The 12691-nt window shown below is 40.3% G+C and overlaps 1 protein-coding gene across 1 annotated transcript; it reads left to right on the top strand.

Moving 5' to 3' along the window:
- Positions 1-1831: 1831 nt before the first annotated feature.
- Positions 1832-10751, top strand: C1H3orf52 (chromosome 1 C3orf52 homolog). Its single transcript, XM_065658612.1, has 7 exons — positions 1832-1918; positions 2764-2982; positions 5908-6031; positions 6590-6723; positions 7572-7642; positions 9507-9706; positions 10702-10751. Coding segments are annotated over exons 2-7 (699 nt in total). The 5' UTR covers positions 1832-1918; positions 2764-2814; the 3' UTR covers positions 10704-10751.
- Positions 10752-12691: the final 1940 nt, after the last annotated feature.

Raw genomic sequence — 12691 nt, 5'->3', positions numbered from 1 at the left:
TTTCAGGGTCGGGATTTTCATTTTGTATCTTCTCCTGGGCTGTGCCCACATGGCTACACTACATTGAAAGGGACATAAATGGAAAAGGGAATTATGTGGTTGGATCCATCCTTGGGCTCAAAGAAAGTAGGAAAGAAAGTGACAGCCACATTTTTTAACTCTAGCAGTAAATCTACCTTTGATAATTATAATTTCCTGATGAGCCAACAGAGCAAATCTAGCTGATTTGAGGTTTCTAAAGCTGTTTATGGGACTTAGAAATGTTGGCATTCAGTTTAATAAAAGATTCGTCTTAATGGTTTTAAGACCAATATTTGGAAGTGTTTAGCTTTCGACTTTAAAGTAGTAAAAAAAAACTGAATACCAGTCATTGCTGTCTACACAGCACACTTTTATTCTACAGTAAGTAAATACGTGATCCTTGGTGTTGTTTTAGACCCACCTTGGCAGCGTGTAGGGAAAACACTGGAATGAGTTAGCAGTGTAATCTGCCTACAGTGAGATTCCTGCATCTAACACTGATACGGCTTTTCTTTCATTTTTTTTTCCTTCTTTTCTTGCACTACTGTTGGGTATTCCCTGCCCATCCTCCTCCTCCCCCCTCCCCGATGCTTGTGTCAAACTTACTATATAAGCTATATTCAAAGCCTATGTTTTAGGAGGTTTAATATCTTTAATGGCTAGTCAGTCATTCACATCTTCCTTTTTAATAAACACATGCAAAAAATGCAAGTGGCTATGTTTTATTCATTTGATTGTGCCCCTGAAACTCTAATCCCCAAGTGCAATCAAAACTACGTTTATACCTTGGAGTTTCATTTTTTTTTATAAAGCTGATCCTGATTTGCCTGTTTTACTAAGCACACTTTTAAGGTCACAAGTTTGGTGGGGGTTTTTTGTGGATTTTGTTTGTTTGCTTGTGGTTTTGTTTGTTTGTTTTTGGTTTTTTATTGTTTGGTTTTTTGGGTTTTTTTGTATATTGAAACTAGAGATGTCCTCACTATGGAAGAAAACAGTTTTCCTTCTGTTCTATTTTAGACAAGAGCCTAAGCCAGAAAGTGCAGATCAGTTCTCAACTTCCCGTTTTCTTCAAGAGTTTCTCAGCTCCATACGTCACAAGTGTCAGTTACCTCACGTGCCTGAAAGGCACCAAGTGTGGAAGTTAGATCACCCAGATGACAGAAACTCAAGTCTTTGTAAGGAGCTCTGTCATAGACGTAAATAAAAGGACTTTGGCTTTTGTAGGGTGAGATCAATAATCATTAACTCATTTGACTTAGAAAAACTGTTTGGTTTCAGATAATTCCGTAGAAGGTAAGGTCTTTTACTGTGAGTGGAAATAAATGAAGCTCATCTCCAGCAGGAATACTGAGACACATCAGGTAAAGGCTTTTCTAGTAAACATGTCCCAGGTGAAATCTTGTGGATCCAGACACAAGTTTTGATCTTGATGACTGCTCAGCTTCATCCTCAGTCCTCTGGAGTTTTAAGGATTCTTCAGAACCTAAAGGTCAGGTATGCAGTTTGTATTTATTTTTATTTGTTGAATAAAACCAAGCCATGTGCTCAGCTTTATGGAGTGCTTTTGCCTGGATGACTGTGACATGACATCAGGAATCTGAACCCCCAGCATGAGCCAGCCAGATGAGTTGCACAAGGAGAAAATCTGGGAGGGGAAAGCATCCTCAGCATTTGGCAGGGAAAAGAAGGAGCAGTGCTGTGAGTGGATACTCAGCCAGCAGGGGAGGGAGTTGGAGAAAGCGGCTTTGTTTCCCTCTCAATGCATGATCCTCTCTGTGTTGGGACAAGAGAGTTAGCAAGAGTGCAGAGACCGGCTGCCTGCCCAGCCCTTTTGATCCAGAGGGGATAGAGGTGCTCTGTGGGAAGGATGGCGTCAGAACAGGAGAAATGAGAGAAGGTAGGATGAAGGATACTGGGGAGGTGGTGGGAGGAATCAGCCACTGGCTGCAGTAAGTTGTTATGAGTGACTCTAAACAGCATGGGAGAGTTCATGTGGGAAGCTAGTGCAGACCAGATCTCAACTCACACCATGATTTGCCTCATAAAAGCACATCCTGTAGAGCACAGGTTGAAATTAAAGGCCATCCTCCTCTTCTCTTCAATTTGATTTTTTTTTTTTTTTTTCCCCACATGGAAGAAGCTTCTCAGGTTTAGGTTGAATAGCAGATGAATAGATATAAATGGTTCCTTAACATCACACAAGATTTTAGGCTGCATAACAGCTAGAGAGAGGAAAATTCACAGCACAAAAGTCAGTAGTGCTCATTTCTTTGACTATACAGTGAGACTAAAAATAGAAGAGTTGATAGATGTTATAAGTTCACAGCCTAACCGAACTACAAGCTATGTGATCCTTTACTCAGTCTGTGATGTTCAGAACCACATCTGTTTGTTGAGCAGCATAAATAACAGCAATAGTATTTTACTGTTTTGGCTGACAGAAGCAGGGAAAGCAATCCGGTTCCTTTCAAAACTGCCTCAGCTAAGGACAACATTGCTCAAGGTTTAGTCACCTGCTTGTCAAGGGCAGGTACGGGAAGGCAGACAAACTGGAAAACCTAGTGTTGCACAGCTGAGGGCTGTAGTTCTGGCGACAAGGCAAATCGATATTTCCTCCAAGTCCTGTTTCTCTGTAGCTAGCGCAGAAAACTATTCGTCCTTCCAAGGAATTCCCCTCGTTTGTCAGTGTTTTGAGATCACTGCTGTGAAAACTATCCTGACTCTCCCTGTTACCGTCTCCAGCCTCACACCAGAACTGCTACTGACCATAGCTGCAGCTGAAACCAGAAGGAAATGAGTTGCCTCCGTGCTTGCTTCAGAGACAGAGGTCCTCACGCAGAGACAGAAGCTATGAAAAGGCAAAACTCTGGTCAGGAGCATGAGACTATTGAATTACAAGAAGATAAAGTGGAGGAAAGTGAGGCAGATCATGGCAAGCCTCTAAATGCTCAAATAAGAAAGGTAGGAATTTCACTTGCTCATTTGATGCTCACTGTTGGGGAAAATACTGCACAGCAAGGGAAATGACACTTGGCAGGAACATCTTGTAGGGGTGGCTTAATTTGTTGTTTGAGGGAGAGAGAAAGGTTATTCATGTGAAAGTGAAGGCTGAAAAACTTTTAAATGCATTTATTTTCTTCTTCACAATTAAATGTTCTAATATTGGAGTGGGATTTTAGGCTTTTTTATCTTTTATGCTTGGCTGTTTGTGAACTTTAACTTAGGAAATGAAGTTGTAACTGGTAGTCTGAGTTTTGCTTTATCTTTTCATGTGCTGTCATTGGGACTGGGCTCAAAACCAGAAAGGAGAAAAGTTAAAACCCATATTAAAAATGGGCTTTCTTTCGGAACAAATTAATCAGAAAACAGCACTGCCAAAACAAGAATAGGATGTCCTGCAACAGACCATGCTGGATTCTCTCTCTTTTTATCCTTGAGCAATTTGCAGTTGCTAACAATTATGAATTTGTACGAACAGAGTGCCCCAAGGCCTCCGTTAAAAACAGCATGTGAGTCCTGAAGAATGTAGTTCTCGGTGTTTAGCTTAAAGCCATGGAACAGACTAACACTGGCAGAGGAGTAATATGTACTTACAGGTGACTTGTACAGTGATTTTCATTACTTACACAAGAGCAGAGGGAATATCTGTGGCAGAGCTAAGAAGCTTCCACTTTTTGGTAGGGATGGCTGAGCCCTCCCGAGCGTGGGGCTGCATTAGTCATGTCACCCCTCCCTTCCTGCTCCCGGCTGAGCAACAGCAGCAGCTTCTTTGTGCCAGCCCCACTGATCATCTCTCCAGGCTGATTCATCCCACTGGCTGGGCAAAAACCCCATTTCCTCTGCTATATTACCTCCGGTCTGGTAAACTGAGTCAGCTTGCTGCAGGGTCAGACAAATTCTAGCGAGGTACAAAGAGGAACAGGGGGAGGGTGGAGGACAGGCAGGGGTGAGCTAGAGACTCTCGGCTGTCTTGAGAAACTTTACCCTTAAGTTTCTGTTTAGCCTTCCTCTTCCCAGAACTGAGTTTTCATCTGGGCTCTGTTTCTGCTCATTCTGGTGACCGGCTTCCTGCCCTATAGGGAGTGCTGGAAGATTCTCATGACCTGCGTCCTGCTCAGGTGGCAGGTTAACCAGAAATGCCCTGCCCACCGGGGAGAGGTTTTCTCTGCCACTGCTTCCTCCCGGCAGTGTTGCTATATACGTGGGCAATGTCCAGAGGGTGTTGGCCCAGCTGGTAAGGGATAGCTGGGGAGCTGAATGTTTGCTTCAGATCACGACAGTTTGCTGCATGTGATTATGAATTCCACTTTTGTGATGGTCTAAATATGTGGCTCAATTGAAACTTGGGCTTGATAACTGCATGTCTCAACTGACATTATTATATCTGATTTCATAGTTGTACTCTAGGTGGTAGTCACTGTTGTGTTTTTTTCTTCTTCTTTTCAGATACAAACCAATATTCTAGTGTCAAGTATTAAACTGAAGTTTCATTCTTCTAACACATTTTAAAAATCAAATTAAAATATACATATGTAAACACGATGACACCTGAAAGCATGTTGTAAGCAAAACTGTATTCAGCCTTTGCCCCTCATTCTCCACCAAAGTTCTGCGTGCAGGGGTGTCTGCAGAGACCACTTCTACTTTCTCTGCCCCCACTCCTGGAGAAATGACTCTTGTTAGATCTTTCTGTGGGTGTCTGTGTTCTCCCCCTGTTCATCTGCCACCCCCAAAGAAGCTTTAAGCCGGCTGGTGGATGTCAGTTAAAAATCAGTGAAAGGTTTCTATCACGCTGTGTTCTTAGAAAGTTCAAAAAGTAAAGGAAGGTAACCTGGGTTAATGTCTCCAGCTGGCAGCTGCTTCCTGCCAACCTGCACGTGTGTGGCACAGACAACCTGCAGCTTATGCTTTTCCTCTCCTGGCACTGATGTCAAAAAGGACATGGAGTTTACAGCTGGGTTTACAGTGGATGAGGAGGAATTAGAAAGGCAGCATGGTCTACTTTCTTATGAATTCATGCCCTTCCTTCAGTCTTCTGGCCGTGGAACAAAAGAGCTGGAGGTTTTTTATTTGTTTTGCTATGTCACCTAAGCTTTTTTTTTTTAATATTAGTGCTTTAACTAATAAATCAGACTTCTGCCATGGTCTTAAATCTTATTAAAATTAAGTGAAAGCCAGGTATCGTCCTTTCTTATATGTGCGTGCACATATGCACATTTTCTTTCAAGACAATTTCCTTGTAATCTCCTAGAACAGGTGAGATTTGTAATAAACTTTATGTGAAATGTACTTAATACCCTTCAAGTTTCCAATCTTCTGGAGGAAAAGGGAGTCAGCTGTAAAAGTCTCAATTATTTTATAGTGTTCTATAGTATCTGGTGAATAGCAGTCCACTTGTTTTGTGTGCTGGCATCCAAGAGCTATGCAGACTGGTATGATCAATGTCACAGAGGTGAATAATTTTGGAAGTTCCTCCACAGACAACTTTTTTGGTTGGGAGAGATGGCAAACATTAAAAGGACAGCTTGTGGAACAAGTGAATCCAATCTATGTAGTTAAAACAACTTTGGAAGACATGAAAGCACCTTTCTAGCACCTTAGCTTTTTGGGCAATTCAGGAGATAGAAATTCTGCACAAATGGGGAATGATACATCTATCTTTCAAGTAATAACCTGCCTGTGAATGTCCTTTCCCTTCTGCAGGTCCCTGTTCCCGCCTGCACCAGTACTTAAGGACAGGAACCTCACATATAAGGCATTCCTAACCAATGAGGCTCTCCTATCTATGTAGGGTTTTTTGTTTCTAAATGTGATAGTAGAGATATGCTTAAATGTTATTTCCCACCTTATTTCATTAATCAACATGTCCTTTCCTTTTGTAACTAGGAGACAGATCACTGGAAATCATGTGGTAATGTAGTTTTCTGGAAGTGTAAGCTATGGATGGTTATAACTACAATTTTTCTAGTATTCTTCCTGGTCATTCTCATCAGCCTGATTCTTTATTCTAGTAAGTATCTCACTCTTGGTTTGTCCTCTAAAAATGTACAATATGTACAGTCTAACAACAGAAATTGAACTGTAGTATCCTTTAAATTCCTGTAAACTTCTGAAGGGACTGGGATGCTGACTGCAGCGGGAGATTTGTTGAGTAGTGGATATGAACGCTTTTATTTTAGCAGGCAGCAACTTGTGTCCTGATCAGGTAGCAATTCCAGTATGTAGCTAAGTGAGAAAACATGACAAGAACAGAGTCAGGGATGAGGATGGAAATTATGCCCGGAATATTGCAACAAGTGCAGGGGGTCACTTTCGACCCCTGGTGTGGTGTCAGTGCCTGTCAGGCTCCCAAAGCAGCTAACTTTTGCTAATGGAGGCAGGTGATTGACCTCCCTGTGCTGTCAATTTTCTTTAGGTGACTTGCACTGTCTTTCTGTCACTCCCAGTCAGCCCTTACCTAGGAAGTGTGTGAGAAAGCCACCCTGGAGAAAGCAGAGAGGATTTTTCTTCAATATTTCTGCTAACTGGAACTTTTTCTTACTTGTTTCTATCTCCTTTTGAATATTAGATGTTTACACAGATGAGGATGACTACTGGGATCCTGATGCACTACTAAATAGTGGAAATTATCGCAATTTTTCGGGAACATTTGATTTAATGTGTGGTCTCCCACATATTTTCTCTGAAGATATTGCTAAGAGGGTATGTGTTGATGTGGTTCTTGGCAAAGCTGACTCTGCTTGCAACATAGATTCAGTGTTTTCTCTTTTAAGAAGTTTCTGTTTCTCTTTGTAGCAACTCAGTCATTCGCAGGTCTACAGAAAATTCTGAATTGTACTTTTTCTAGTATAATTTTAAATTCAGACCCAGTTAAAAAAAGAAAAAAAAGAATCGTCTGCAGTTTACGTTGTTAAAAAAAAAAATCACCTCATTTTTTTTTCCTAAGTTTGAGTAATGGTTTGGAGATAATATTTACCTTTTTCATAGAATAATTTAGGTTAGGAGGGACCTGTGAAAGTCACCTAAACCAAATGTGGGTGAAAAATCCTGTGTGTGGCATTCTTCTGTAAGTGCATGATGGCAGCTTGGGTTTATAGCTGCTGTTTCCATGGAGCCATCACAGCTCTGAGTTCTGGCTGAAATAAGCTCAGCAGGCACAGCAGCGCTGATTTAGACTTATTGTGGAAAGGGGGTCTCAGGAGAGAGGATCTTCCCTCTACCAAGTAAGACTTTTTGGTACTAGTAAAAACCCAAGCCAAACAATATAAATTGCCCATGGCAACATGAGCACATACTCTTAGTTCACCCTGAATGCCTCCATTGTGTTAAGGTAATATAGTAGTCACTCAAATGCACAGATTAACTTGTCTGTCAAGATTAAAAGGATTGCGTACCTTTTCCAGGACAGATATTTGCTGATATTTGACATTCAGCACCTGTGTTTATGCCCCTTAAAATACCTTGTAAGAATGATTCGCTGTACATTCACATGGGGGAAAGAGAGAATGAGTGGAAGAAATATTTTTTTTATTTTCTTTTTTCTCTCCAAGTTAATAGATGTCTACAGTTCATCTCCAGCTCTAGGACGCTACTTTAGGTCACCTCCAGTAGTTTATTTCAGGTAAGAAATTTCTCTCACCAAAATTGTCTGAAAATTCCAGGCTTTTGATGAGACATACACATGCCTATGTAAATAGGCACAACATTTAAATCTGCAAGAAAAAGGTTGTTTAGGGGAAAGTGACATATATATATGTAGTGAAGACCAGTTAAAGCATCCTTTAGTGTAAATGGCAAGTGCTGCTAATAAGATATGATGACAGTAACATTTTGTTGCTGTTAAGTATCACCTCTGTCTTTGGTTAGAAGCGCAGCCCTTAACAAACACATGTAAGGATATTTATTAAAAGGAAAATGAGCTACTGGAACCACTTGAAATTGGCATGGCTTAAATAGCCTTAAATAAATAAAACGGGGTTCATGGGGAGGAGAGAACTGTTTTGTTACCAATAGAGCTAAAGGCGATGGGGACTTACAAGTTGCGAGAGCCCAAACAGCAATATTGCATCACTGGTTTGTTTGGACCACTTTTCCCCTCGCTTTATTTTGGACAATGGGAGCAAATCTCAAAGCAACAGCACATTAGAGAGACTGATGGAACAGGAGTGAGAGGCAGAGCAGGTGGCAGAGCAGAGGCCACGCTAGCCTGGGTGGGAGATGCTTACACATGAAGGAGAAGTTCAGCCACCAAAGGCAGGTGGAACCAGAGGAGTAGCAGTGGTAGGAAGAAGAGGAAAAGTATCCAGGCCTGCCTTGCAGAGACAACAGAAACCTTCAAGCTGGAACAGAGGGAGGATCTTAGTCCCAGCAGAAACTGGCACTGGAGGAAGGCTAAGGAGTTTGCTGTGTTTGAGACTATAAAGTTTCAGTTTATGGAGATACCACAGATTTACAACAGGAGGGAGGCTGAGAAGCAGAGGGAAAAGTGGGGCTAGAAAGATCAGCTGCAGCATGGTCGTGCCATGGAGGGATAGCAGAGGCACAAGGGAAGGCCATCAGAGAGCTTCCCCAAGGACTTCTGGAAAAGCACTCGTACAAAAGGGATTAGAAAGATAGGAGAAAATCAAGGGAAGTAGTTTTGCAAAGTCACAAGGCCCTTGAGAGAGCAAGGACAGAGGAAGAGCTCCCTTGGGCTGTGGCAAGGGCAGTCCTGAGGGTACTTTGGGGAATGTGCTCCCCTGCACTGCCAGCCTTGGGCGTGCTGGCTCTGTTTGATGAGAGAGCTGTAGCTCCTTAGCCTTACAGGTAAAAATTATGATTTAGACCATCAAATACAAAGCTGTAATTCTGCATACATATTGACTAGCTGATCTCTCTCTCTACCTCTTTGTCTCTCTCTGTGTCCCCCATCTCTGCGTCCCCCATCTTTTCCCCCATCCAGCTACTTCCTTTTAAATTCCGTGAGTATAAAATGTAACTGTTGAATTTTAGTCAGTGGATTTGGTAGACCACAAGCAATGAAATCTCCAGAAATGGAATCCACCTTGGTGGTTTGCCTAATTCACTCCAGAGCTGAGGAGCTAGGAGCACAGCTGGGTGGCCCCAGGTACTGCTAGCAGGAGAACAAATATTTCTGCAGGTTCTCAGCTTGAGGTATTGCAACACCTCTTATCGTTATGTGCTTGTGAAGCATGAGTGCTGAAAAACTTACCTCATTAGGACACGTGTCCAATTACCCTTTTTGCATTTGTAAACACGTCTCAGGTTGGCTTCAGGTATGCGCCCAGTTCCTGTTAATGTCAAGAGCTGCTCTGAGAAGGGAGGGGGAGGAGGAAACTGGAACCTCTGGCAGTTTTCTTTTATAATGCTTTTCTTTAGAACAAGTTTTTTAAAAAATCTATGCCAACATTGATATGAAAAGTCACTAAAAAAAGAAAAGATCCAGTGGGGACTTGAAGGCATTCACACTTGACTTTGTTTTTCAGTAATGAAAGCTCTACTGTATTTTATCAGCTAGAGTTTTCTGTACCACCATCAACGGAGGGGTTTATGGAAAACACAATGAACCCAGATTTTATAAGGAATGTTTTACTTCAAAGTATTTATGATGAAGATGATACTTTTAGTCCTGGGACATCTGAATGTAACAGATTAAAGATTGATCCAACTTCTCTCACATTAACATGTAAGTGCTGTACATTAGAGGGACTGTTTCTTTACGAAGAGCAGAAATATGTACTTAAAAGGAGTGAAGTCTTTCTGGAAAGATGTTGAGATTTGTTAGTAAATATATTTTGCACAACAGTATTAAGAAAATTGTAAAACATTTAGTTTTCAGGAAAGTCTTGCTATGCTCAGCTTATAACCTAGGATTCGCTGGTCCTCCGATGAGAAAGTGAGTAGTGATAAGACTGGTTAGCTGCAGACTCCAACTAAACTTTTCAGATCTCCTCTTGCATTTTATGCTTACAAAGAAGATCTCCTCATATATATATATATGTACCACAATGGGGACCCAAATAATTAAAATGTTTCTGCTTATTGCATATTCATATTTGAGTGCTTATAAAACAAATTTTAATCCAAGTAAAACAGGATAAGTAATTTGAGACTGAATTTCTGATTTTTTTTTGCAGTCAAAAATGAAAAAGCCTCCTGATATTTGTCTTTTCAGAGTATTTTTTTGAAAATTTATTATGCATAGGAGACATCTTTTAAAGGAGCAACACATTAATTCTTCCAGGTTTTCTAGGTAGTGATTCCAATGACTACCAGTGACAAGGTAGTGATTCTAATGTAATTAGATTTGTCTTGTATAAAAGTTCTTTGCCAGTATAAAAGTTCTATGAACCTTGCAGCTCTGCTGAAAACAATGCATGGAGCTGCTTCCCCCCGCCCCAACTTACTGAGCCACACCTCTGTGCCTTCAGAATAATTCTGAGCTAACACATCACGATACTATGTGAACCAGTAAGATTTGCAATTAACTCATGTTGATTTTTCTTAATACTCATATCAAGGGAGCAACAAGTCGTGAGTTCCAATTCTCAGTATAATTTTTTTCCTAGATATTGACAGGGTTCATGGAAAATGCAGAGTAAAAGTGACAAGAAAGAATATGCTGAAATATCTAACTAAAGTGTAATTTTAATGTTAATAATGTATTGTTTTAACTTTCAGAGAAATGATGAAAAGACTCCTCATCTTCCTCACCACCTAGAAGAGATGGGTTTCTCCTATTAGTAATCCCAGCATAGGGAGCTATTCATTAGGTAGAAACAGTTCTAAAGATGTCCTGTAAATATTGTCTGTCAAGCATTATTGTAAATTGAAAATGTGGTATATTTGTAACAGTGTTATACTCCTATAGTACATCTACCTCCTTCTTTATTGTTGTCCTGATATCTCAATAATCCATTTCACTTCTGTGAAAATCATGTGTCTTGTCTGATGCATGCCCTGTTGACTTCGAAACCTCTGCTTTGTCTTGCCTTATGACTAAATCTGGACTCTCTGCATGAGCTTTAAAAGAAGTCTTGCACATGGCTTCTTTATATTCTCAGCTTATCCAAAATTATCTGCACAGCTTCGTTCTTAATGCTCACTTCCACCCATGCTTACGTGTGTTACTTTTTCCTCTGCTAACTTCATATGCCATGTTTCCCCATTGTTCTTTCCTCATAAAAGAGCCTGAAAACTTATATATCCTCTCTGTTTTCTTTAATTACATGTAAGACCTTTACACTAGCTTCTTAAGTGAGCTTCAATTCTCATTATTCCGTTCATCCTGCAGTCTTCCGGGATAAGGTGGATAATGTAAAAGAGAAACAAAGGAAGAAATGTTGGGAAGAAACATGATTTGTTCACTAAACGCATCTGAATGCCACAGGATTTTTTCGAGGGTCAGATTAGTTATGTGCTTTAATAATTAGCTACTGTTACTAGTGAATAGACAACTATTTGACTGATATTTGTAATTCAAAGAGAAACTAGTCTATACCCTTAATTGTAGTCCCTGACCAAGCAGTGGGGATAAAAATGAACGGATGTGAGATATTTGCCTTAATAAGGCAGGAAATAGTTGCTCTTGTTGACAAGAGGTCAGATGAGATGGACCAATGCCAAGAGAAAGGTGCTGAAACAGACCATGTGGGCCAACGTGGCATGTGAGTTATAACCAGTGGCTGGATATAACATGAAAATTAAAAACTAAGCATTAACTTTATGTGGAACGGAATAGATTCACTACCACGCTAGCAAAGTATAGCTTCTTGTTGTTTGTTTGTATCCCGTGTAAATGTTAATATTGTTGGATAGACAAATTTATTTTAAGAAACCTTTTGTAATGTGAAAAATATCTTACTAGAAACTGTGTTTCTCTTTTTCTAATGTTACTGGTTTATTTAAGGAGTAATCTGACTATTTTACTATGCATTAAATTATTTATTTTTAGTATTAGAGTGATTGTTTTCATTCTTCAGTAGCTCCAGTCTTTCAGCTGTTAGAGCTGGAAAATAACCATCAAAATTCTAAATCCTGAGAGGTGTATGAAGTGTCTATCACACAGAGCTGTACACTCAAACCCCTATTTGTTGTTGCTTGAGTTTTAACTGAGCTTGGGAAACAGCCTGGACTGAATTTGTCATTCATATGGTTCTCACATTTGTGATTTTTGATTTGTGAGATTGGCTGTAAGAACCATAATTTATTTTGATGCAATATTCTATGCAGTATACAACTAGAAGTTATATTTCTTACCCTGGGGAAGGACAAAATTAATGGTTTGTATGGTTTGTCCCAAAAGCAGCAGATTATGAAGATACCAGCAGCAAAGAAATAATTTACCTTTGCGATGCTGCTTGATGTTGTTGCTCTTAGTAAGATGACTGAACCAGCCCTTGAACACTTCTTTATTCCCTTTCTACAAACTGAAAAATAATACAATTATTATGGTTCTTTATGGTGATACCCCTATGTGCATGAGGAGCCAACAGAAAAAAAGAAGTATCTGAGCGTTCCTTTTTTTTTCCAGCCATTGTCATCTGTCCCAGTACCTTTACTCCAGCAATTCATGGGAAAGGAGGAGGTGGAGTTGTAGCAAGATGTGATATTCAACAGAAAATATCCGACCTTACAGTCTACCTCCAGTCAAGCTTTGAATTCTTATTGA

Source organism: Caloenas nicobarica, chromosome 1, assembly GCF_036013445.1.
Source record: "Caloenas nicobarica isolate bCalNic1 chromosome 1, bCalNic1.hap1, whole genome shotgun sequence".
NCBI classification, from domain to species: domain Eukaryota; kingdom Metazoa; phylum Chordata; class Aves; order Columbiformes; family Columbidae; genus Caloenas; species Caloenas nicobarica.
This window is presented reverse-complemented; position numbering and strand designations above follow the sequence as displayed.